The following is a 27,502-nucleotide window of genomic DNA, read 5'->3' as shown; positions in this document are numbered from 1 at the left end:
TAACTATGCAAAACTTAAAAAACGAGTGAATGTCACCACCACAAACGGAACAAAATTTGAACCAGAAAAAAACCCCAAAGCCCTACATTGTATCTGTCCAACAGTGGTAGCCATGATTCGTGCGTTTGGTGCAGTGATCCACCAAATCTTCATGCAGCCAGTACAGGAGAAGCCGGATGAAATGAATGGGAGTGCAGGACAGGACAATCCCACCTAGATCACACCAAAGCGTGTATGTCGTTCTCTGGCAGAATAGTAGTCGACATACAAACCTGAAATTACTTACACAGATAAGGCAGGTGTATGTGTACACATAAGAAGAATCTTTTTTATATACTTTCCATTGTCTCTAAGTCTAAGGAGAAGCCGAATTGTTTGTTAGATGCTGGCACACACTTTTTCCCTCCTTATCACACACACTTTTGTACAATCGACGTACACTGCTGGAGACGGTGGTAGAAATCTATAATATTTAAATGTTTTAAAGCCTAAGGAAAACCTGATCATCTTGTCTGCCTTCTCAAATGACAAAGGCCACATAATTTTATCTAATAAATCCAGAATTAACATTTGAATTTATGGTTGAAATAAACACATCTTGTAGCAAGATGTCTGTTTTCATTCCCTTCACAAGTTAAGTAGATTAAGGCAAAAAATGCAACATATGCTGTAACAATATCTCACTGTAAACCCTTTATGGGTGCTGTGCATGTGAGGGTATGCTGTATGTAAAATTCTCAGCATTTAGATTGAACACATCAGAAGTTTCTGTAAATGCCTGAAAGTCTGGTGAGCTTCCTACATAACTTCTTATACCAGTTTTTTTACTGTATTAGGATTTCACATGCTTCTTTCTGTTCTGACAAAATACTGAATTTTAGTAAGGTTTTGTTTATTTTAGAAATGTCACTTTGTTAATTGTTACACTTAGATTTTTGCCTTTCTTTGCATCTGTGATCATTAAGAGTTTCTCGTGCACCATGAGCAGTACTGCCCTTCCACAAGACCCTTGTCAAAGAGTAGCTGAAAGAACAAGTTGTGATTATACTTTGGGCATGTTTCCTTCATTGTCTTGTATCGTTTGAAGGTTTTATTAATCTCTTTAGGACATTCTGTACAAAATCCCTGAACTGTATAAAGCCGCAGGAGTCTTAATAAAAACAAGATTTATTAAGAAAGGAGACAGAACACTGGAGAAATGGACTGTGTAACAAGTCTAAGCTGAAATGTTACTAAAGCTTGTCTTGATTGGTCTCCTTCATGTCATTAAAAGAAAGTAAACTATCCTACACCCCTATAAATTTCATCCTTTGACTGAACTTGCCATCTCCCCTCTGACTGTCTGGCAACTACCAAATCCGGGAGAGTTTCTGGTATCAAATGTCTTCTTTTGAGGGTGCTTTTGCTGTATATTTGCAGCTATCTTCGCTCTTCTCATCCCTGCAAGTGTTGACGAGCGCTGCTCCAGGAGCAGTAGCCCCTGTGTTAGCCCTGCCTGCTGCTGGGTACCTCTGCAGGACAGCCAGGGAGATACGCAGCCTTCTTCAACTGCAGCCCACCCAGTGCCCGTAGGTTAGAAACACAGACGTCTGAAATCATAGCGCAGGCATCAAGTCAGTCCAGAGTAGTGCTTACTGTCGGGCATTGAACTGGTTAATTCTTTATCTTCCATATAGCTTTAAGTTCTTTTGAAAGTGTTACACAAATGTTGCTCCTCATCCTTTTTCCATATCTTATTTTTGAACAAGCAGATCACAGCTCAAGTCTGTCTACCCTTTCTCCTAAATTATTGACCATAACTTTACATAGTAAATTGCACTGGCTACAAATGTTTGCTTGAACATAATTCATGACGGAGTTTAAAGAGACAGAGCTTACATATCATTTTCTCAGTCAGTAAACAACTGATGTTAAATTTGGCATTTCTCAGCTTCCGAGTGCTTAGTTTTGATAAGATGGTGTTCTTTTCAGTTCTTACAATCCATTTAAATAGTTTTCTTATTGTAAAAAAAAAGCAGCAAAACTTGCACTGAGAATGAAATGACATCCTGCAAAGTCCTACTGACCCTCCCTTTCTCTGGAAGACTCCCACTAGTGAAACTTGCAAGCATTGGAAACTAGATGAACAGCATCCTCCGCCGTCACATCCGCTAAGTGGCACTAGCCATTGCAGATGGATGATACGCACCTTTGCCATTTCCCATGCAGGAAGGAGGGTGCAGCTGGGGTGAAGGATGGGATGGCAGATGCACCGTTGGGTTGGTGAGGAGAGTTAGGAAGAAACAGAACATACTCTGTGGAAATCTGTACTCTGCTGTGTTTAGGTCAACCCAGGAATCATCAAATTTGGGCATTTTTTTAATACACATGGCAAAAAGGAAATACCAGAGACCTTGTTGTTTTGATTCTAGACCTTCTTTATGAAAAGCTTGGGGAAAAAATAAGTTAAGCATGAGCAGAATTTTTTTTAACCTTGTTCTAATGGATAGTATTAATGAATAAAAAAAATCAAGCCTTGAGGAGATGCAAATTGTACTGAAGATTGAGTTTAGCAAAAGTATAAATGGCTGAAAACAGGCTCTTACAGTAGAATTTTTAGGCAACTTGTTGACAAGTTGTAGGTCCTAGATTTAGTCATTTAGAAGTAGCTTAAGAGTCATGCTTTCCCTTTCCTGGCATTATAGTTTTTCTTACTCTTTCTTATTTCATTGTGTTGTTTTGTCCTCATAAACACTCCTAAACGGTTTGTATCGCCTCATCTGTAACCATTTCTTAGGCTTATTTAATTTTTTTTAAAGAATTCTCTGCCTTCCAAGAAGAACCAGCTAAATATATGTAACACATAACATGTCGATTTTATGATGCTTGGAGAATTGTCCTGTAAATCTGGGTCAAAATGGTTGTGGTTTTAGTTAAAACTGGTAAGGCTGGATCATCGCTTTATTTAATGGCTTTATTAGAGCACAGTTTTCTCCTGCTTTCTCTGTATTGTAAGGTCATTAATGAATCATTAGCTATTGCTAGTAATTACTGATCTCTTGAGAATATTGGTTTAATTATATAGGAATCATAAGTGGAAGATACAGTTACATATTCTACAATGTAGGTAGTAGTACCTTGGTGTATTATAGCTTTAAAGAATCTGTATTTTTTTTGTATATTTTAATTGCTAAGTATGCCTGGTAAAATATGAATAATCGTATTACTGCATGTGATAAAAGTTATACTATTGTGAGCCTCGCAGTCTGCAGGTGTAACAGATGTAAGGCAAGATTAACAGGACATAACAATAATTAAACCACAGACAGCCATCTCAAACAAACAAAAAAAAAGGTTTATCATGTCCAATGCAATTATTAAGTGTGTCTCAAATTCTCTGCAAATATTTGTAAAAGCAATAAAAACGTGTTAGTTTGAAAGACAGCTTTTCAGTGTGGACGCTTACTTTAAGGAATTAAGATCCCTTTTTATGAATATAAAAGCTGAGTGAAGTCCTGCCATATGGCAGCATGGTTCATAGGCAATAGGGTCCTTGCTTTATAGACGCTATGAGCTAAACGCTGCCGAAGAAAATAAGAGAGCAGTTAGTATATATGCATTTACAACAGTATGAATTGCTTACTCCCTTTAAGACGGGAAGGTTCAAATAATTAACGGTAATACTACGGTTGCAAAAGGAAGTCCAGTTGTTCTTCAGCAGTCTACATCTGTGAAATGTGATACCTCTGGGGACTGAGATTTAATTTTCCCAGGAGAAAATATAAAAGCAGGAGAAAAAAAGGAATGACTTCTGTTTGAGCAGAATAAACCTGCATCTACAAACGATTAACACTGCATAATGAAGTAGTAAAGGAGCAAAAGAGATTTCTAATAAAAGACTAATAACAAATCCCATTACACCATGGTGTATTTTTTCCCTTGAAGTGTATTAGACTTTTAGCAAGGCTTCTGAATGAGATTTGGGTAGTTGCAAGCAAAGTCAGCTCAAATGCTTCAAGCTTAGCTGAAATTTCTTGCCTAACAGTTTGTGTAACTTGAAAGTTGCAGTTTTACAGGTGGGAGGGGTTGTTAATGCAAGTAATAGGCTTCACGCAGAGTTTGGGTAATGTTTGTGTCACCATAGGATAATAGTCTCCTGTAGGCTAGGCGCTGTAGGGTAATGTGCCACTATGTGGTAAAATCCCATAGAACAGACATGGTATTAAATGCACTAGCTAAGCCTTGCTTTTGTGTTAACAGTTCTTCTGACTTCTCTTCCTGAGGCCTGAAAATAAGTCCTCATAGGAAAGGGGTGTGATCATAGAGTTTGTAATTTGTAATAGCTAATATTGCGACTTTTATAATTACTACGCTAACATAAAAAGTTACAAGACCTTAGAACGTACATGTTTGATATAAGGATGAGACGATGCTGTCTTTTGAAATCGCATATTTTCACTTTTAAAAGGGAACATGTCTTGCAAGGGAAAAATTCTGTGTAGTGATCTCTAAATGTGTAACATGGATGTTTTTGCAGATTATACATACGGTTCCAGTGGCAGGGGGAATAAAAGTTTAAGTGAACACAACCTTGACTCACAAAACAGTTCCACTGAATTTCTTTTGTAAGAGAGAGTCTTTTTGTACAGATTGTTGCTATCTTAAAAGCTTGTGCTCAACTGACATGTTGGAATTAATTTGTCTAGAAATGAACTTTTATTACTGGAATCAGGAAAAAAAAAGCAGGTGCCTTTCACCAACAATGAGTTCTGGGACGAAAGTGGTTAAACATGAATTCTTACAAGTGAAACTGATCTTGATGGAATTTCTAGTTGCCTTTTTAGAAATTTTTGTGAGTTTTAAAGAATGACTTAATTTGCTTAGCAGAAATTTGCAATCAATCTTTTCTTGCCACTGAATAAACAGATTCCACATGCGTAGTAATTTGCATATCCCAGCTAAAAACGTAATTCATTATTTTTAAGTCCATTTCGTAATAACTATTTCAGGATTAATGTTACTAACTATTCTTTAGCTCTTTCAAATGTAACCTTAGATAATCCTACCTAAAAAGGTACAAAGCTAGCGGGTCCGTTCTGGAATAGGAAAGAGAAGTGCCTTTCCTGAGGTCAGCAAGTAAGTCAGTGTAAGAGCCAGAACTGGAAATACAAAATCTTGAGAAATAATTTTCTTCTACTGCATCTCAAGCTTCCAGCCTCAAGCAAATATTGCATTTAGTAAGACAGATTTTCACATTTTGCTAGGTATGAAAACAGCACAGATATGAACAGGAATTAATGGTATAGTCTACATGCAGATTATCACTAAATCTGCTAAATATTTAAATTAAGTTTAATCAAAATAGCATCCATAGCATATTTTACATGGAGCTGCGAACACTGTCATCAATAACAGGGAGGAAGCCTCTTCAAAGTAAGTGTGACCTGGTCCATTTTAACTGCTGTTTGGCATCTGCCTCTGAACTGGCTTTCACTTGACTGGGCTTTTCAGGGCTTCTCATAAACCACTGGCTTCGCCCTCCTGTTTTTGCTGTTCCAGGCTATTCTTGCGTAACATTTTCTCCCTTTCATCTTAGATCCCTATCACATTAAATGCTCAAAAATATGGTCTATAGGATTGTCCTTTGAGGTTCACCCACGTAATAATATTAGTCAGTTAAGCTTCTACACTCTGTAATGTATCGCTTCTTTAATGTAGATGCAGTAACATTTCCACAAATACAGTTAGTTAAGTGGTTATCACAGATCTTCACGCTTTGCAAAATTTTCTGGTAAAATGTTTTGGATTGTAGGTGATCCTGGGATATGTATCCTGACTTTACCATACTTGGCAAAATGGAAAAATACAAATCACGTCTTTTCCCTTTTTTTCAGGCGATGGGTAAGGCTCCTGTTTGGACGTGAATTCCCACTTCAGGACCTTCTGGTTGTCTGGGATGCTCTATTTGCTGACAGTATCACCCTGAATTTAGTTGACTACATTTTTGTAGCCATGTTGTTATATATTCGAGATGCCTGTAAGTATCAACTATCTTACGATCTTTTAAAAAGAATGCAAACCTATTTTTCAAAGAAAAAGAGGACTTAAGAAATGCTAAATTCCATTGTGACTTTTTTAACATACTGAAAATCGTTCCAAATGCTAGGAGAGGAGCCGTTTATTATCAGACGCGGTCTGCTGTATTTATGAAACAAATTGTATCTTGGAGTTAAATGCAGGTTTGTTTTCTGAGTAGTTCTGTGGTTTTATATGGTGTTGCAGATTTTATGTGCAGTAGGCGATACAGGTATGTATAGAGCTCCACCTTCTGACCAAGCTGATGAATTGAGTAAAGCCTTCCTTTGACACTGGAAATATTTTTATGCTGTTCTGCTGTGAGAAATGTGAAAATGCAGACTGACTCATAATTTTCGAAGATATATCTTGAGGGAAATGTAAATGCAGAAATGAGTAACAATTACAAAACGTTTATTCTGTGCAAGAGTGGCATATTTAAAAAATGATCATTTCATTTTATTTTATTTTAGTACGTCTGAAATATGTGCAAAGGTGAATTCTTACGGGTTAGTGATGACCAATAAATACATTAAGTTGGGACAAACAAGAAATCATAAAAATGTTGTTAGCTTATATCATTGTGAATGGGAGGAGGAAGATATGTAATGATTGAGGCATTTATTTCTGTCCCATCATATTTTGCAAAAAATTCTGTGTACAACTTTGCTGCAACAAAGTATGCGTTTTGCAGCAAGATGCACGTCTGTCATTAAATATATGAATTCCATAGCATGCTGTTCAGAGTTAATTATATACAATCTGTAAGCTTTAGGTTATAACAAGGTCACATATTTGACATAATTTTGTATTCTAGAACACATGAAGTTTTCAACATCTGTGATGCCTATTTTAGGGCCCAATCTTGAAACGTGCATGTACTTTACACGTACTGTCGTTCCACTGCCTGCCTTCATGTGGTTTTTTAATTACTTTTTAATAAACATGCAGCATATAGAGCTACCTTACATTCCTCTCAAAGAAGTGGACATTTAATTCAGTTTAGAGGTTGCAAAATTAATGCTGCTGTTTCAGGATGATCTGATTCCAGGTCATTATGTTCTGCAATCTAAATCTGGCTTGTTTATGTGCAGTAAACTGAAATTATCTTAAAATTTTTGGTATAGATACGTAATGCAGATGCATGTAAAAATGTTTCTTAACATCAGTATTTTATTTTGTGTCATCGTTTCCCTTCAAAAAAAAAAACTTTAGAACTGTGTTTGTAAGCAGCCTCTCTCTTCTTGGGGGGGAAGGTTGTTCTGGGTTTGTTTTGTTTTGCTTTGTGGTGCTCATGTACAAGTATCAGTATGAGGTAACTAAAAATGTGAGCTAAAAATGTGTTCTAGGCATCTGTATGAAATCGGTCTCCCCCTTTTCTCTGAAATCCCTGGGCCTAGAGTAGTAAATAGCTTTAAAGTGGAGTACGTTTGCCCAGCTGAGATGCAAAGTCATCTCATCAGGACAGCTAATACTTCATACATATACTGTTTCTGTAGTAAGTAACTTTTTGTTCTGTAGTTGGACCTAATTAGTTACTCTAAGCATATTAGAATGGTGAAACAAAATACCTAGTCATAAATACTGTAAAGTTGAATATATTTTCAAACTCAAGCTCAAACTATAGCAATTTCCACAGTTCTTGATTTGATAAAAGAAAGCTTTTTTTATATATCTGTAATAGAAAAGTTTTCTATTTTTTCCTCATTTTTTTATTGCTGATAATATTTGAGCTTTGAATGGAGTTCAAAGTTCTGTTGTAGTATTTTTAAAAACATTTTCAAATTAAATAAGTTTCTAAAAGCTTTTCTTTATTTGGTGACAGGAAATGTTAGCTCAAAACACCCAATGATGTTAATCATCTATAAATAAACCATCTGGAAATTTTCAGTTTAAAAACTTCGAAACAATAGGAATAGTAATAGAGCTCCTAAGATAGCATGTTATAAAAATGTCAAACATAAGCAATGATAATAATACAATACTGAAAGCATCTGAAAGTTTAAAAATTATCCAGATTCTTTTATACCAACACTTTTGGGGGTGGGGGAGAAGTTGCTGGTTTGGGAATTGATGGATTTTTTTCTGTGCTTTATTATGATGTTCTCAAGGTCATGATTTTAAGAAAATATTATTTCTGCTACATTTTTCATTTTATTTTTATTTTAGTTTTGAAATCCTCTGTTACTCAAACGACATATTATTCAAGGTGAAGGGAGCATTTAGATTATTAGATTATTTTAGAGACTAAAGATACATAACCATGTACACAGCCATTCTGTAAACTGCTCTGTTCAGTTTTACATCTGTATCCAAGCAGAGCTTTATCCGTGGAGTGATAATCCTCACAAGCCAAGTGTAGGGTTGTATACCAAAGTATCTGTGAGTTTTAATAAATTATTTTCTTCAGAAAAATTCATGCAAAACAACTTTTTTTTTTTTTAATTTGTCAAATCAGAAGCATGAACATGTTCCTTCTTTTTCACCAATATGGATGTATATGCAGTTGTTGATGAAATCAGAATGGAGGGGAGGGTGCAATGCAAAAATATATATATTTTATATACTTCCCTTCAAGAAGGACAAAAATGAAAAAACCTGAAAGACCTGTCTATATTTTGCATAGTAAACTAACATCATTATTGCACCAGGAGCTAATTTTGACTGATCAGTGTTAGAATAAGTATATTTTTATCATGTTCCTACTTGAAGACTAGCTATGGCCATTGTTAGGATATATTTGTTCTTATTTAAAAGTGCTCTGAAGGTTTTGAAGGAAATAAAGGAGCCACAGCCTCTTCTTAGAGGAGCTGATTTGTTATTTTTGTTACTGTGCAAGATGTTCGTATTATCTATGTTTAACTCAGTTTAGGGCCTACTAAAGAGAAGATAGCCATGCGTAAAGCAGCAAGGGGAAGTAGTCCCACCCTTCCTGGGTTAGGAAGTCATCTGGATACAGGATTGGTGGCATCAAACATTGAACTCTTAAAAAATGACATGGCAGAAAATTAGGACTTGGTTGAGGACAGGTGCAGTTAGTTTACATGTTTTCCACCACTATTATTGCTGTTTGTGTCCAGGAATGGTTATTGGACCAACAGAGAAAAGTCAGTCTCATCTAAAGCAGAAGGGAGAAAGCAATTTAATGTTCCTCTGGGCACTGCATAACAAATATTAATCAAAAGGCAGTAAGATTGCTTTCTCTATGTAGAGGAGTTTCTCTACTCCTTTCCCTAGACATAGCAATAGCATTCTTCTTTGGAGAAGTGAGAACTTGTTATTCACAATAAAAGTTAGATCCAGGTGTGACTCTTGCCAAGCCAATTATTGAAGGAAAAGCACGGGTACACCAGCACCAAGCTCATTACAAGGCAGCTGGGCACAATGTAAGATATTTCACCGTCGAACTTCAGTACCATCCAGGTACTGCTGAGACTGGAGAAATTTGTATTGCACAGATTCTCCTTCCAGAAACTATCCTACAGTTGATTCTTAGAAATCCTTTTAACTCCAATATGCATATTCAGAAAAGGGGTGTTTGTTTTGTTTTACTGCTATTTTCTTTATCATTTTTAAGAAAACCGCCACTCCGTGGGATAATATTATACATTTTGTCCTGAAGAGACAAGAATCATAGAATGATTTGGGTTGGAAGGGGCCTTCAAGGATCATCTAGTCCAACCCCCCTGCCGTGGGCAGGGACATCTTCAACTAGATCAGGTTGCTCAGAGCCCCGTCCAACCTGATCTTGAACACTTCCAGGGATGGGGTATCCACAACTTCTCTGGGCAACCTGTGCCAGTGTCTCATCTCCCTCATATTAAAAAAATTCTTCCTTATATCTAGTCTAAATCTACCCTCTACAGGTCCGTGTCTTTCTTATGCTGAGGGCTCCAGAGCTGGACAGAGTACTCCAGGTGGGGTCTCACCAGCATGGAGTAGAGGGGCAGAATCACCTCCCTCGACCCTGGCCACGCCACAGTGAGGTCTCCCCGTTCTCTTCTCTCTTCTGGACCCTCTCCAAAAGGTCCATGTCTTTCTTATGCTCCAGAGCCCACTCCAGGTGGGGTCTCACTAGAGCAGAGTAGAGGGGCAGAATCCCCTCCCTCGACCTGCTGGCCACGCTACTTTCGATGCAGCCCAGGATACGGTTGGCTTTCTGGGCTATGAGTGCACATTGCCGGCTCATGTCCAAGAACAGCTCACTTGGAAACAAAGAATACCAAAAGGTGTTTCAGCAAAGTAATCCCTTTAAGCCAAAGATTCCCCAGCAAATAGAGCACTGGCAATGAAGTTCTCCTCTGTAAAGATTTCTACATGAAAAAGGGACAGCTGAATAGAATATAGGGGGGTAGATTTAGACTAGATATAAGGAAGACATTTTTTACGCTGAGGGTGGTGAAACACTGGCACAGGTTGCCCAGAGAGGTGGTGGATGCCCCAGCCCTGGAAACATTCAAGGTCAGGTTGGACGGGGCTCTGAGCAACCTGATCTTGTTGAAGATGTCCCTGCCCATGGCAGGGGGGTTGGACTAGATGACCTTTAGAGGTCGCTTCCAACCCAAACTATTCTATGATTCTATGATTCTATGAATATGTGAGGAAAATCCTAAAGATAAAATATATATAAAAGTTAGCAGGCCTTCCTCATTAAAGTCTTGGAGTTTTTTTAACTTTCTTTGGATGGTAAGGTTTCATTTTAAAATTTAACTTTTAGGGATCAGAGGGGACACAGGTCATTGCCCAACAGTTTGATTTTTTTTCCCCATTATTCAATTGCTTCGCTATTACACATTTCAAAAAATTAATAATGAGAGTAAGTGTCTTGTGGTTGAAAATACAATTTTTTTGTCAGGGGTCAAGTCTGCACCATTCAGATAAATTAGCTTTTTTAGTATTTACTTTTCTCTATATCTGTGAGACAGCAAAGAACTCTTCCAGGAAAAATAAAGAAAGGATAATTTTAATCCATTTTATATTGCAGAATAGAACACATACTGATCTGTTCGAAAGAGAAATGCATTAGTCTTACCACCTATCGTTTATAAAAGTATTTAGAATTTACTATCCATTTTCAGTATTTTTATTTACTTTGGTAAAAAGGCATCATGATCATAACTGCAGTACAGCATCTTAAATTTGATTTACGTATGAGAGTTTGATTGGGTATATACTATGTGGTGCTCGTATTATACTCCTCTGAAAGAACTCTGACGGAGACCATTGTATTGTGTTCATTATGCCAGCTTTGTGACTTCAAGAAGAAAAAACAGGTACCTGAATATGAACAAGAAAAACAAAGGGTAGGAAAAAGAACAGGCAGAACAGATAAAGAATGAGTAGGATAAGTGAGTGCTTTACAAATGAAAGCAGATGTATGAAATTACAAGCTGTCGGATCAGCAACGGAATGAAGATGGATAAAGTGGTTCCCTACACAGATTATAATTATTCATTTTGCCTAGTCCTGCATCTTTTCCCCATAATCCTCTTGTTGAGGGAGGAAAGGTACAGGAGGATGTGAGGCTTATTCACATGAAAGAAAAAAAGAAACATTTAAATCTTTCTGTCCTCAAAACAGTCCTTTATTTTGCCTTTTATTGATTCAGAATAATTTTGTATTTGTAATGATCCTTTCCTGTATAGAGACCTGACTAATTAAAAGTATTTGTTACTGCAGCTAAAGTTCTCAGAATAGTAAAGTTTGTTAAAAATTTATTTACAATTACTATTGTTGGAGGCTGTCTTTATGTTGCAGAGTGCAGCACCATTAACAGGCATTACTTTGACAGCTGTGGCAGATGGATTGCCTGGATTTAGATGGTGTAAAAGAAATGTAGTAGTTTACGTAGACCTGCCTGAAAAGATGTCTTTAATAATTGCACTCATAATTAGATTGATTTGGGGAAAAAAAGACCAAAACAGAAGACGACAACAACAAGCAAAGAACCATAGAGTATACTTACATAGATTCAGATAAAATCAAGCACAATTATAACAAAATTATAAACTTTAGCAAAGCATGCTGAAAATTTCCTGAATAAGTAAAAAATTCTAATAAAGATAATGGTATATTATATTTTTAAGTATTTATGAAATTAAAATCTAGCCTTTTCCCTTTTTCCTGAACATTTCATGAATAGTTTCTGATTTACAAGAAAACAAAGAGTTGTTGACGTCGTTTTGCATATGTGTATATATATGTGTGTGGGCATGTATGTGGATATGTACGTAAGAGCAACATAAAAGATATTTCAGCAAAGAATTGTCAGAGTGGGGGAAAGTTGTCATAAAAGCAGGACCAAAGGTAAAATTTATCTCACAAATTATCATACTTAAATTTAGGTGTCTGCAGATGAGTGCCTGAAAAGTCAGTGTCCATTTCAGAGTGTAGGACTAGTTCTTCAGGCTCCACTGACTGTATTGCCCTGACCTCCACTGGCTCAGGCCGGCTTTAGGTGCACCGCTACAGAGATCTAAATTTAGGAATCTAAATCTAGAGCTAACATAAATGTCTATGACATAAAGTCAGTGGTAGGTTTAGCATTGTCCTTAATGATACTGGACCAAGCGTAGTCATGAAGCTTGATTATGCAGTATCTTCTTGATATTACTCTGAGCACTGCTTGAGTTCTAAGAGACTTAATGTGGAAAAAGACAGCTGAATCTGAACTGCAATGAATCTACTGAAAAAGGTACTGTTTTGGAATATCAAAATAAGATAGTAATATTTCACTTTTTTTTCCTCTTTTTTTCTTTTTTTTCATTTTCATTGTAGTGATTTCAAGTAATTATCAGACCTGTTTGGGACTTCTGATGCATTATCCACCTATTGGAGATGTTCACTCCCTTATCCTAAGAGCACTTTTTCTTCGAGATCCAAAGGTGAGATGCTCACTTTGTAAATACAGGGAATAAATCTCTGTAATAAAATGTCCTAAATACTGTGAAGTTAATAACAACCTACATTTTGGGATCTAAACTGTAGTTTCAAGTTTCTTCTTACCTGACAAAAAAGCTGAAGGAAAGAGTTGGTAACCAAGAGTAGAAACAAGTTCCTTTACTCTTTAAAGGGTACTATCCTACTACTTTGCTAAAGTCATCTAGGAGCTCGGGTAACTGCGGATGTTTATGCTCTTTAGAATACCTTTGCCTGGTATTCTACATAGACATCTTTCATAATAAAGGATACTTTTGAGGGAAACTAATATTTTATATAATAACCTAGTAAGCTGTATGGAAACTGTCATGCAATTTCATCTGTAAGACCTTTTTCATGGGATTTCTGCAGATTAATCACTGTTAATCCTTGAAGCGCTACCCCCACCCAATATATAATAGTTATGTGATGGTTTTCAATTAAAAACGAGAGTCTGCTGTTACAGCCTGAAAAGATTCACTTGAATAAAATGTATAAATTCATAAATTTTATGTTACATATTACTAGTATACAGTTTATGATATACTCACCGATACTAAAAAAAAAAGTGAACCTCTTGCTGTTTTAGAATGGCATGTGTATATGTGTGGATATAATATACAGCAGATATCCACAGTATAGTGGATAAAGTATTTGAGATGAAGCTGTACACAGTAATCTTTGCAGTACTCAGATCTTTGGCAGATAGCAGAATTTGTGCTGCTTGCATGGTCTTTGTGCATGTCCCATTAGTAGGCTGCCAGTGTAAAGTCTGATTTCCCTCATCTTCTTGATGCACGTCACCTTTGAAAGTGAAAAATTCATCACTTCTGCACTCTGACTGCCTTCTGCAAAATTTCATTCAGTACCATTGTTTACACTTTTATGGATTAAGAAAAAAATTGTCTCTTTGTTTCTATATTAGTTTTTTGCAGAAATCTGCATCCTTTCAGCTGCTTTCTTCATTCCTCTTGGGCGCAAAGATTTCTTTCATGACAAGAAGTAAAGTATATCGCCTTTTCAGTGTGTAAGAAAGTTTGTAGCGTTAAATCTCAGGAATCTTTCTTAAGATTTCGGCAGCAGTGTGTGAAATCAGGCTGCCCAGCATTTATTTATGTACTCTCTTAGCAAAACAAGGTAGAAGTATTTTTTAGAGGGAAGATACAGAGAGAGGAAAATTGTGCTAAGATATCAAACTAAATCCAATATGTAATCTGTCATTTATTGAAGGTATATATTAAAAGATAGAATAATTACTAATTATTCAACTGTCCTCCGAAGCATCCTAGGCAGTATACAAGATATCCTACCAGCTGAAGGGGGCAAAAATAAACCACCAACTTCCCATGAAAGAAGCTTGATCACTATTCCGCTCCTTACGCTCTTCTCTCCAACAGAATGAAGTTGTCAGGCTCATAAGGCCTCAGTGTCCTATTAATTAACATTCTCAGGTGTGTCTTGAACACCTTTCATAAAAATACTGGATGTGATTCCTACCGTGTCTTTCAGGTAGTTCTCCCTTCACTCAGGTGAATGAGTACGTAAAGCTCTTTCATGCAAAGACTGCTAGTTGTTTTGTCAATTTAAATATGATTAATTACCGTTGTTCCTCATTTCTAAGCTGTACTTATCTGCTTGGGAAATACTCTGAAGGTTAGGAAGCTGGGATTTTCAGGGAATGAAGAGCCCTAAGGGACTTCCAGCCACCTCTCGTTTTACCTTGGGTCTTTGGGTTGAGACTGCATAAACAGATCTGGACTTCTTACAGCAAGGAAGCTAAACTGTTCTCAAGGATCACTCTAAAAGAAAAAAATAGCTCCTGGTCTGAGAAAGAAATGTATTATTTTCAATGCTATGACTTGAGTACCTGTTTCTTATCTTTTCCTGGGTATGATTTTAAGTTTCACTTACGTGTCTTTAAGCATACGTTGGTTCAATCCAACGTATTTCTGAAATGGAAGTCTTGTTATTCTATAAGACCTACACATAAAAATTTTCCAAGTCCGTCAAAATTTTTCATTACACAGAATGAAAGGGAAGACTCAACAAGACATCATCGGTGCTGTAGAAGTCTAAAGTCAGTACACAGATTGTATACTAATATATGTGGAAAAATTATTATAACCTTTTTGTGCTATCTGCATAAAGATAACTCAGTTTGCCTTTATTCCCTCAGCAGATAAAAGGAGATTGGAAGAAGAGACAAAGAGATTTTAGTCAGTAGTGTAACTTGTAAGTGATGATTAGCAAATTCAGTGCTTAATGATTTTTCTTCCTCCTTTGATGTTTTCCTGTGCATTTCTGCGTCACCAGCTTCTAGGTTCTAATGGGAAATTACATTTGGTTCAGTGCAATTTAGATCTCCTGAGCCAGGGCTGAGTTGTTCTGTGTGGCATTTCTTCCAAGATTTCACTTGGGTTTTAATATGTGAAGTCAGGGAACTCTTCTGTGGGAGACTGTTGCATGGTCCAGTGGCTTATTTCATTATTTGTTGAACATAGCAAGAATGTTTAGTGTTGTTCCAAATATCTGAGAGAGCCTTGCTCTCTGCCCCTTGGAGCTTTAAATCTCAGCTGGACAAGAAATACAGTTTAGAAGTCATGGACAGGGAAAAACAGGAATCTGCCTCTTGCAGGTTTGTTAATAGATATTGTCTTTGGGATTATTTTTGCAGCTAGGTAAATGCCAAATAATCTCACTGAGGGGAAGTTGTGGAGTGTTTGGACTAAGAAAGGTTGGTGGTATGTACATAAAACTGAAAGGTTCTTAAGGAACAATCCTGTCATAAATGGTGAAGTAGTTAAGATGGACCTGGCACATTTCCATCCATAACTTCCAATTCTGGAGATAATCTGGGTTTGCACATCTAATAACATCCATTATTTCTTCTGTTTCCTTGGTCTGACATAACAGATATCTCCTCCTTATTTATTTGTCTTATAGACTGTCAGGAGAGCTAAACTTTGGCTTGATGAACCTGTCACGTTTTGTTTGCTTCTTTTCACTGCAGTCATCACCAGGAGGGCAACCGAAATGTCAAAAGAAAGCTATACTTAAAAGATGGGTGGCATTTTTTTCTTACAGATGGACAAAAACAATTTCCTGACCTTTTGTGGAATCAAGCCTTAGCAGAAGCCTTAGCATTATCCAGTAATAACAATAATATGAAAAGTAATTAGTGCTTGCCATTAATCTAATGCATGCAGCAGCTCTCCTTTTCACTTTGTGAACCCCAGTTGGCAGCTGGGATGAGAGGATGTTTTAGATACCACATCTCTGATATATTCCAGTGCCACGGAAGAGAAATACACATCTCCGTAATAGCTGAAAACAAGTTAATGCACCTGTCTCTGAAGGGGGGCCTGAGAGATACTAATTTTACAGGCATGAGTATGGATCAATGCAGAATAATTGAATTTCAGCCTTTTCTGCATTTGGCTAGCTCCAGTTCTTAGGAAAATGTGGAATGAAAAACTCAAATCAGCGTTGTTGTTTTTGCATAGGGTGATAAAGTTAACCTGCTTAGCAGAGTATTTGTTTCACATTTCTAATCTTTGAACAGATAATTACCTCAATTATTTATATGAAAGTAACTTCTATGCACTTATAGTCCTTCTGAATATAAAAGTAGAGCTTCTTATGGAAGAATGGGCTATTAAATGTATGTATATGTGAAATGAGAAAATAAGGGAAGGGTTTTTGTGTATATCCAAAAGCATTTACTGAAGGTGTGTCTCTGTGTATTTAATATCCCACGAGTGGCCAATTTTCTTCATTTTTTTCCTTATCAAAACCATCGAGCACTGTTAATTTTCAAAGCAAAGGCTGCAAAATTAAGAAGTAGAGATACGGAGATAGGGCAGTGGAAAAATATAAAGTGATTAAAAAACATAGTTCTAACTAGAGCTGTTCAAATAAAAAAAAATTTAAAAACCCAATTAGAAACAAAAGTCATAGAAAATGTGAACATATTATGTTCCTTAAATAACCAGATGTTCTTTCCTTCCTGAAGGCAGCCAGGGCTAGGAATAAAAGGTTTAAAACTATTGTTTTAAGTTAACTGTGAATTTTGCAAATCTGTTTTCACCCTTTAGCAAATAAAATTCTAATACAGCAACATAAGCAAAGTAATTTTCATCTTTGGGTATTCTTATTTGTATGTTGTTCTGTGTTGAAGTGTTAACCTTATCACAATGACTTATTAGAAAACTAAAGCACTACATAGAATATTACAGTTTTACATTGCATACTAAGAACCTGACAACCATCCTTTGTCTGAAAGCTTACTGTATTTATTCTTAATATTTTTGTAGAATAAGTTTGCTTTCAGATATTTTAACGTGGAGAGTTACCCTGTTCATCGAGCAAGCTAGGTAGGAGCTTAATTCAGTGGAGACACCTTTTATCATAAGCCATCAATTCAAAAAAAGAAAAAAGAAAGTGGTTGTGCTTGGTTGATGGGAATTAATTTGTTAGTTATGCTAATAATATTCTAGTTACTGCTGCTGATATTTTCTCAACGTTATATTTAAGCTATTTGCTGACATTGAACGTGGCCGTATAATATTACATTCTAACTAAATCCGTGATGAAGCATACATGACATTTCAAAGAAGTCGTATTAGTTCGTCATGACTGAAATTACAGGTACTGCCAGAAAACTTAAGCAATAATATATGGTCATGATCACTCATATAACAATTAGGCGGAGAAATCTGCATTCCAGCTTTTAACACTTTTCACAATCTGAGCCATAAGTGACAAGGGGAAAACACATTACTGAAATTTTGAACCGAACTCTTTGTACGTTTATTTTCAGCTGAATTTTCTTCTTAAGCAGCTGCCACCGTCTCAGAGTTTTCTCCAAGCTAGTTTTATGTGCCTGAAAGGCTGTTGAGTTTCACTTTCTTCTTCTTCAGATAAACTCTTTCCTATACACTCATTAACTGAGGTGCTGCTGCAGAGCTGCAACTGTCCTTTGAAAGCTGCCGTTATGTCAGTATTGTTTGTTTTGCTGTTTGTGGCAGGAGAAAAGCAGGTTTGGGGTTGTTTTGTTTGTTTGTTAGCATTGTGTGTGCAATCTGGCATTAATTACCTCTCTTTAATGACCAGATTGCAGCCAATCAGAAGTTGGAATCTGGCAGTGTTTGGGCATTAACAGCTCATTAATTTGTACCTACACATTGAGTGGGGTGCGGAGTCCATTTTGTTAGAGGGGTATACCAAAAAGGGGGAGGGGGGCTCTGAACAAACGTTTGCTTTTTGCTTTTTTCTTTTTTTTTCCCGATCATGAAAAATGTGACTGATTTTTCGGGAGATTTGCAATTATACATTAGGGATTTTGGGTGTAGAAAAGTAAGTATCAGAAATCTGGGATAATGGATATCCCAATGCAGTATGAGCTGGCGGTACAAGTAAGGTCACCTGCACTTTAAAGGAGAGTTGTCTTGACAGGGGATGTGACTGATAAAGGAAACAAGGTTTTCCAGAAAAGCTAAGTACATGTCTCTTCATCTGGGAGGAAAGGAATTAGGAGAAACAAAAAATAAATGCATTTACTTTCAGTGATTCACAGAGACACAGAGAACTTCTGTTTGCCTTAATTTCTGAAAGATTAAGGTCTTGGATTTTAATGCAACGTAAATAGACTTTTATGAACACAAATGTGTCAGGATCTTCAAATTGACCTCTGGTTTTATAACCACATTCAATTCCTTGAAATGAACCCAAGCATTTTGATGGTCTAACTTCCCCATTTGTAAATACAATACGGTTAAATGTAATCTAAACACCTCACTTTGAATAAATTGATGGTTTTTCTGTAACTGCATGCTAAGCTTTTTAATGTGGGCCTATGCAACTAAGAATTGCATATATTATAGATGTAAAAGCCATGATATTAATTTGTGCTTTGTTTATGTTCATGTTCTTAAAATCAGAAACTTTTGCTTTCCAAGGAGATAGGCCATGCTTTGTTTTAAGAATTATTGTTCTAAATATTCAGTTATTGTGTTTCATTAACAGAATAAGGTATGACAGGCAGCTATGAGTTTAATGATAAGTTACTTGGAATAACCGTGTTGCCATAGTACCAAATAAAACTATTAAGTGTACCATGAGTTAACAATCCTCTTCATTTTTCTACATTTGTTTCAAAACCTTCATTCCCAGTGCACCTATGCATTTTAAAATATAAAAAGGCTATGTGGTCAGTACCCATAGTGCAATAACTTTCTCATCTCTCCTGAAGTTCATTGCAATTTCCCCTGATACGTTAACCATTTAATCGACCCACCGTAAAATAGTTACCTTCTTCAAAGTATCCTGTATGTCACAAGTAATATTTTCAGGAAAAATTCTTGGAAAGTGGTTGCACCTATGCATTTTAAAATATAAAAAGGCTATGTGGTCAGTACCCATAGTGCAATAACTTTCTCATCTCTCCTGAAGTTCATTGCAATTTCCCCTGATACGTTAACCATTTAATCGACCCACCGTAAAATAGTTACCTTCTTCAAAGTATCCTGTATGTCACAAGTAATATTTTCAGGAAAAATTCTTGGAAAGTGGTTGATTAGTCATCTAGACAAGACTTTTTGAATGAGAAATCTTTCAAAGTCCTTCTCATTCCTCAGTATCATACGTAACACAGTAGTCATCCCTCGAAGGAGAGAGCTGATCTCTTAGATTGCCGACCACGATGCAGTTTCCAGTATTGCTCTGTCTTTAGTGTTGTATGCACAGGCCAGTTATTTGGTTAAGAACCCACAAATATTGTATCAATGCAAGTTAAGCAGCCGTTGCATTTAAATGAATAGGAAAATGGTGGGAAATAATACAGACTAAAGCAAAGCTTCCTGAACAGTGACACCTCTCATAATTAAGACAAAGCTGTGCCACAGGTAAGATGGCGCAGAAACAAAGGACTTGTCCCAGTTCTGTGTAGGGCCAAGCAAGATGGTGCTGCAGTCCCCTCCTGGTAGTGAGAGCAGAGCCCGGCAAGGAGGCCAAGTTGACTTCGTTGTTCTCATTGCCGGTCTTGTGTGACCCAGCAGGAGAGCTGCTGGCCTTGAGAGCAGTGAGGAGTTGATGGCATGGCTGATGATTTCTGGGCGGGGGGAGAGGTGCAGAGTCTTTCAGAGGAGACAGCTAAAGGCAAGTTAGGAACCATTGTTTCTAGTTTCAAATAATATTAGAACAAGTATATAATAGTGTTGTATAGAACAGCAAGTAACATGCATTATCCAATAAATAGTCAAGGCAACTACTTGCTGATCAGTCATTGGGCTAAGAATTGCAAACACAAGAAAAAAAAAGCGTTTGCATTTTTTAATCTTCTCTGCAGATTTTATAATTATGCCTTTTATCGAGGTGTCTTCCCTATTAATCAGGAAGAGAAGGCATGAGATGCAGCAATATCGTGTTCAGGCCAGAGAGGCAGTCAGGGAAAATTTAGAAATAGGGAAGGAATTATTCTCCTGTGCTGATTAACATTCCTGTTAATATTGACTGGGAATTCATAAGCTCTGTCATGTTAAGGGCAAGTACTTTAGAGAGGCAAGATGGAAGAGAAAGTTCTTGTTGGAAGCCAAAACTTTAAACTGTGCTTTCTCCTTGAGCAAGTTGATATCCATAGTAGCAAAGCAAAAGCAATTCTGATTGTACTTGATGCTAAAGCAAGAAGCTGAAGCACTTTAAGCTCTTAATTACTTTAGCTACCAATAAAACTTCCTGCTTGTGAATTTCTTGGGGCTGTTTCTTTCAAATGATTGGTTTACTTCTGTTTAAAAAGTCATCTAAAGCTACTGACCCTCTCCTGAAGAGTAATGATGTTATTTATAAAATTACACTAATAAAATGTATTTAACAGTGTTAGAGTGAGGTGATTATGGTTCTTCTTGTGTGCAACCTGACAATTCAATTAATCACTTCTAGTTTGCAAGGTAGTTTATCAAGAGGAAGCACTTAAAACACTTAAAGCACTTTGATTCTACCTAATCAAAAGTTCTCCATGTCATAATTTATTTATTTGACTAAAATTTGCAAAACACAAACTGTGAGTTATATAAAAATAGATTCATAACTTTTCAATAATGTATGATAGATTAGCTACTGAATCATATCCAATCTATTATGATGGAATTTAAGTTCAGTCTCTTCTGATATAAATGTAGATATACTGCTGGTGTATTGACATATTTTATAGTAAATATTAATGTATTAATTGTTGTATACAAAGCTATTTGAGTACATTTGTATTGGGGAATGCTTCTCTGAAAGAACAATATACTTTCAAGATAGAAGTGGGAACGGTACATTTTATCCTTTGCTGTAACTTTTTATGGAAAATTAGTTTTGGACATGTGAGGTAGGACTCTTTGTCCTTTATCTTTTTAAGGAGCAGTAGTATTAAGGAGCAGAATGGCTCTGCAGTATCCTCATTATTGGAATTCCAAAATGAAAGGAGTTGCCTGTCCCACAGCACCAGGACCTTAGCTTCTCTCTGCGTTTTAGAGGAAAAGACTTGGATGTCATATTCCTTTTGCTGTGGTGTGTGCATGGGGCTCTTCGAAAGAGCCTTTTTCACTCCTCTAGGGACCTTTTTCAAGTGTTTTACGTAGCACATTACACACAGAACATAAATTAATCTGTTTCTTTTCCACGCAACAGAAATAACCAAATAGCACCTTAGAATGTTCTCTTTTTTCTCTGATATGTGAGATTTGTGTACAGGCATGTATCTGGAGAAGAGACAACGCTGTAAGTGTGGTTATAAGGGTTTTATCAGTGTGAGCTTTGGATAACTGTGTTACTCACAAAGCCACCAGTGAGTTATGCAGGTTGTCCAAAACGAGTGCCAATAAAACCATAATGTGGTAGCTTTTCTGTACATAAAGATGTCATATTTTAAATCTCATAATTTGGAGCATTCCAGGGTTTAAAGCAAAGCTTGCTGTGTGTTCCCTTCAAAAGCCTGGATCTTTCCTCCACAATGTTGTAAAACTCCTGTTCCTAACCGTGCGGGGCTGCAAGATGCCAGAGCATAAATCTGTCATGGGGTAGGGCTGAACACTGTCGGATTTATACCTCACTATTTAGTTAATTTACTTCTTAAAACCAAGGGTTCAGCTGAAAAATAGGCAACTAAATTAAGAGGCAGATTTAAAAGGTACTTAAGTGATTCTGTTGATGCAAGATGTGGATTTTACACAGGTTATGAACTTGAACGTTGGCAGGTTGGAGTCTTTTTGTCTGGAATATCGATAAAAGCTGATCTGGTAGGATTTGATCTACCTGTTAAAATGCAATACACTGTAAAACTATAAATGAAAAAAAAAAGTCTTTCCAATCGGTTAGGACAAGAAGCCAAAATACCAAAATATACAACTAGAAATTTCTTTCAGTCAAGTCACTGAAGCATTTTTAAGTCTCACTTGTCATTTTTTTCAGTTCTTCATCTCTTGTCATAGAATGCCCATGTGAGAGAAAGCATGTGTGTATGAAGTTAAAAACAGACCATAACGCACGGTATTTAAAATATCTTCCTGGTATCTGAAATTTCTAGTTGCCAGGGGAATGGAGGGTTGTCACGTAACAAAACTGGAGATAATTTATTTCAGCTTGATCGGAGTTCAGGGGTTTCTTCCTGCCTTGACCCAATTAACTGAATTTTCTTTCCTTTTCAGTTCTTTCTGGGAATTTTTCTTGTTTTGGGGAAAAAAAGCACTCCCTAATTTTCTTTAGAAACTATCAAATATGGTAATTCTTCATGCTGTTATTGCGTTGTAAATAACGAGTTCTGTGATTGAGACCCACAGCATCTTTCTGAAAAACGTAAACAGGAAGCATTATTCCCAGTTTGAGGATTATGGTGTTCCTTTGCCACTGCCTGTATTAGCGCACGGATCTCCTGACTCCTGTGATTAAAGGAAGTTCTTTATTGGTTCTGTGCAGGATACTCTTCATGTTGTGCTACTGTCATACATAGGGTTGATAGATGCAGACTATCAACCTACGTTTTGGATAATATTTTGCTGTTGGCCTCGAACCACTTTAAAATTGGCAATAGCACATTATGTCCTCTAATGTCTCTCTGCTTTTTTTTTTTCTTTGCAGTAAGCATTTAACTCAGTGGTTTGTAGGTGGATGGAATACCTTTTGTGCTCCAGCAGGTTGCTTGTTCTGCAGAAGGTATCACTAGGGAGGAGGAAAATTCGAAGGCGAAAGGAAAGTTTTGTTTGGGGAATGGTGTTTGCTTTGGGTGCTCTAGAGTTAGCAGTGGGTTGGTTGGTTGGTTAGTATACAAAATATCTTGGCATGTTTATGTAATGTTAAGCCATTGCTTATACTGTATAAGTCTAGTCATAGAGTGGAGACAGCTGCTTGGATACCTGACAAAAGAATAAAAAGAGGAAAGCTGAAATTTTCTGTGCAGCTAGGCTATTAGGTAATCATTAGTATACACTTCATATTAATTATTAGTGCCCAATAGAAAAACTGCTGCTGAACTGAACAAACTGTATTCCTTATCCTCATCTCAGCTGCTATATTTCAGCTCTGTTCTCAGTCCAAATTTTTGCCACGTTTGTATCATCTTTATTGAAGAAAGAAGCATAGGTGAGCTAGAAGGAAAAGGTAAACCTTTGCTGACATCCCAGTCATTACTGAATACAGGGTCATATGCTCCTCTAACTTTCATTAGAGACAAATGAAAGGAAAAAAAATAGCATTTTAATACAAAAATGTTTTAGGCTGTACGAGAATTATGAAAAAATCCAATATTGCCCTGTCAGCTAAAGAGGGGAAAAAGGAGCAAACTGCCTCCTTAAAAATACTCAAATAAAAAGAACAACACTGCATCATTATCTTTCTCTTTTTTTATATATGTTTAGTTCAGTCTGTTCTTTGGTTTAGGCTTCAAATATTATTAGTTTAGAAAAAAAGATATATGTTTGGCAGCATTTGTTTAATATATTGAAAGAAAAGAGTTTAAAAAAATCCCATTTGGCACTAGTGAGGTGATTATTTTGGTGAGCCTATTGCTGCCTGTACATATAATTCACTGCTGCTGTTTTGTTTGGTTTTTTCTCTGTTGCATTTAGGTTATCTAGTTTCAGATACAATCTATTAAGTGGAGTATTTTTCAGTAGCTGAGGTTTTCCCACCTGTCTACCCTAAAACACCTGCAACATATGTTTGTGTAACCCTGCAATGCTTTGTGGTTTGGGCCTTGAGAAATTCCCCCAGAGCTTTTTGCTTATAAACAGCTGAGCAATTCATTTCTCTAATGACGAGTGCTTTTCCCTTGGCATTGAGGCAATAGCATGTTCACTAAAATAAGTCTCATTTTTCATCAGACATATTGAAAATCTTTTTTCATTGTTGTCTTTTATTCTGAACCTTCAGATTTTGTGCAAGATTGTATTTGATTTTTTTTTTCTGTTAATAATACTAAAAAGGGGGGAAAGGAAATACCTCGACAAAGGAGAAAAAAGGAGTGTTGTAGGGATTCCTCCACTTGCACCCGCGTGTAAACTTTCACAAATAATGTGTATTCAGATGGTGAAACGTTACGTTGCAGCAGTAACCTGGTTTTCCTGGTGTGTTGTAGAACAGCCTGCCTGTGACTTCCGTCACAGACAAGCATGCTTTGCTGTATCGTATCAACTCCATGGGTAACGCGACGCGATATGCCTCCGGAGGCCAGTATAACCCTTTGACCCCTCCAAAGGGTTATACTAGGGAATTTGAGCATATGGAGCATGATCCTCAGCTGGTGGGAATTGCTTTTCAGCGGTTTATGCAAGTTTAGGGAATCTCTGCTGCGTTCGGTGCGATTCTGACCGCGGCCTTAGCCCCCTGCCTAGGAAAAGAGCAGGCGTGGGTGTAATTTAACTCGGCCCGTGTCCCTGGAGGAGAATAAACCCAAATAGAAAGTCCCCAAGAACCTCCTGCCAGCCGTGGGAATTGGAGTGAGTCAGTCTGGTGGTGACTGGGAACAGAAGTGGGAGGACGGGGTTAGAGCTTCAGCAGGCAAACGAGGGGGGGGCATCTTTTAGGCAAGGAAGGGCTCAGAGGCAGGAGTACCTCAGAGATACCTGAAACATTTTAAAGCATCTCTTCCCTTTGGGCTGTGGCTAATACATTTTGAAGAGACAAAGTAAAAAATCACATAAATTTCTGTATGTGCTTCTATATCTGAATTTCATACATAGTTCTTTTAAAAGTATAAATTGGGCATTTTCTACCAGTTGAAACTAAAGCTCACTCTAGCTAGAAATTAAGATTAGAAGAATTATAGAACCAGCAGACTGCTCCTACAAAATGGGCGTGGGGAAGAGGGATTTCTAGTATTGGCACAGGCAGCTTTTCTCTCTGATTTCTGTACCCTCTTTCCTTAGAAGGGGAAAACCATAAATGTGTTAATCTGTATAATGCCCTTACACAATTTCTTAGGGAGATTCAACAAGCCACTAATTTGAAGGGTTGTTTTCTCTGTCATTTTAACAGCATTATTATCCTTTCAAGAAAAAAGATTTTATCTGAGGTACTAGTCAAAATACTTACATTAATTGAAAAAGGAAGATCTTTACTCGCTTAAGGAATTAAAAATGTAAATAGGATCATTCTAAATTGCACTGTGTAGGGAAAAATGTGGTTGCTGTGAATATTTTAGACAACGGAGTTATGTTTTGCTGTAAATAAATTTGTTTAGTCTTCTGTCCTAATAAATGGAATGTAATGTAGGGGATAGCTGAAATTGGATGCTTAGAGGGGAGAGTTAGTTTAAAATTGATAAGGAAGAGACACTGTAACTGTGTAGGTTTTCTTTTCTGCTTCTGTGTAGGTTTTCTTTGCTGCTTCTTATGTTTAAAAAATAAAATTTAGAAGACATTTTCACAATGACAAAAAGATCATAATCTTCATAAAACCGTATTTTTTGCTGTGTGAAGTGCAGTTTTCAGAAGTATTTAAAATTTCCGTGGTAATACTTCGCAGATACTTGTCTGCTAACATATATGTCAGGGTGGTATTTTTAAATAATGGAATTTTCCAAAAGGATATCTCTGTAGTTTTACAAAAGGAGTTGCAGCAGTAACCCTTGGTATTTACTGTCTTGCATTTCTAATGTTTTTTCAACAGCATTTTTTCTGAGGGCTTTTTTTTCACTGCATGTAATAGTGCTTTAAACTGCTTCTTCCTTTGATACCTTAAACCTCATAGGAATTTAAATAGGCCCCTGTGAAAGTAATGCTTGAGCCTCATTCATATGTTCGAGTTAGATCATTATTCCTATTAATGGCTTTAAGTGCTTAGATAGAAGATCAGCCTTTCATGTCTTGAATTGCTTGTCATTTCTGCATAAATATGTTTCAAGATACCGTTCCACATGATCTTTTAATCTTTTTTTTTTTTTAATTCAGAAGCTGTGTGTAATAATCTTTTTTTATTATTTATTGGGTGGTGGAAAAGAAATTTCATTGTTTTTGCTGAGTTTAAAATATATACTGAGTTACTGGAAACAAACTGCAAAACTGGCTAGCATCTGGTAACGTGAATTTTTCAGAGGGCTGCCTTATGACTTGGAAGTGCCCATTATTTTAACCACCTCTTACTCTTCCACTTTGTTGAAATGGTCATCAAGACACACAAAGAAAAAAGTTATTTAATTCATGGGAGAAAAGTTACACTGTTTGATTACTCGCATAGTAGTCGCAGAACCATCAGTTATCCTCATCACGTCAGTTTGGATTTGATTATCATAGAAATGCATTGAATTACCAAACTCGAGCAATAGTAACTAAAGCTGATTCATTGTTATTGCTGTCAGTTGATGAGGACTGACTTATAAGCCATATGAATGGGTAGAGTTATGCAAATATTGTTTTTTATAACAGGAGAAGAGAAACGTAGAGCGGCCATTACAATGTGGGTGGTAGGATAGATGAGGTTTTTTGTAATGCTTGTCTAATAGCTTTTAGTTGTTTCATTTTTTAATGAACATTACAAACCGGATATATTTTAAAAATGTTTAATATGTTTCCAAAGAAAGAAAATGAGACATTTCATACAAGATTAAGTCTGACTGCAGGAAATGATCTGGAAATTCCCAGCCTTAAATTTGACCCCAGAAATCATCCTGACCTTTGATATCTACCTCTTTAAATCTTCTTCTCTCCTTTTGTGCACATGCAATATTTTGATCTTTAAAATGCAACTCCTATATCCTCCTCCAAAAATAAGGTTTCCAAGGACGGAGGGTTATCTGCAGTTATGTGGAAAACAGGAGGATAAGGCTATGGCTACTCCAGTCTATAATGAAATCTGGAGGGCAAAAATACGACATGTGAAACTGAAACAGCTGAAGACTGACTCCGTCAAAAATATAATGTACTCTCACCTATGAACAACTATTTTGGAAAGGTCATTGCATAGTTCATTAAAACTATATTTACTACTAGCAGGACTTAAGAAGGTAGATCAGAATATAAGGCAACAGCCTATGAATGAATAAACCTTTAAAGCAAAT

The 27,502-nt window shown here is 36.7% G+C and overlaps 1 protein-coding gene across 3 annotated transcripts in view; it reads left to right on the top strand.

Moving 5' to 3' along the window:
• Positions 1 to 27,502, top strand: part of TBC1D5 (TBC1 domain family member 5) — a 310,363-nt gene that overhangs the window by 219,659 nt on the left and 63,202 nt on the right. For all 3 annotated transcript variants that reach the window (XM_009288595.2, XM_009288593.2, XM_009288594.2), the window contains 2 exons: positions 5,874 to 6,016; positions 12,832 to 12,938. In XM_009288595.2, coding sequence (XP_009286870.1) covers positions 5,874 to 6,016; positions 12,832 to 12,938 — 250 coding nt within the window. The remainder of the gene's footprint in view (positions 1 to 5,873; positions 6,017 to 12,831; positions 12,939 to 27,502) is intronic.

This window comes from Aptenodytes forsteri, unplaced genomic scaffold, assembly GCF_000699145.1.
Source record: "Aptenodytes forsteri isolate BGI_AS27 unplaced genomic scaffold, ASM69914v1 Scaffold9, whole genome shotgun sequence".
Classification (NCBI taxonomy): Eukaryota; Metazoa; Chordata; class Aves; order Sphenisciformes; family Spheniscidae; genus Aptenodytes; species Aptenodytes forsteri.
This window is presented reverse-complemented; position numbering and strand designations above follow the sequence as displayed.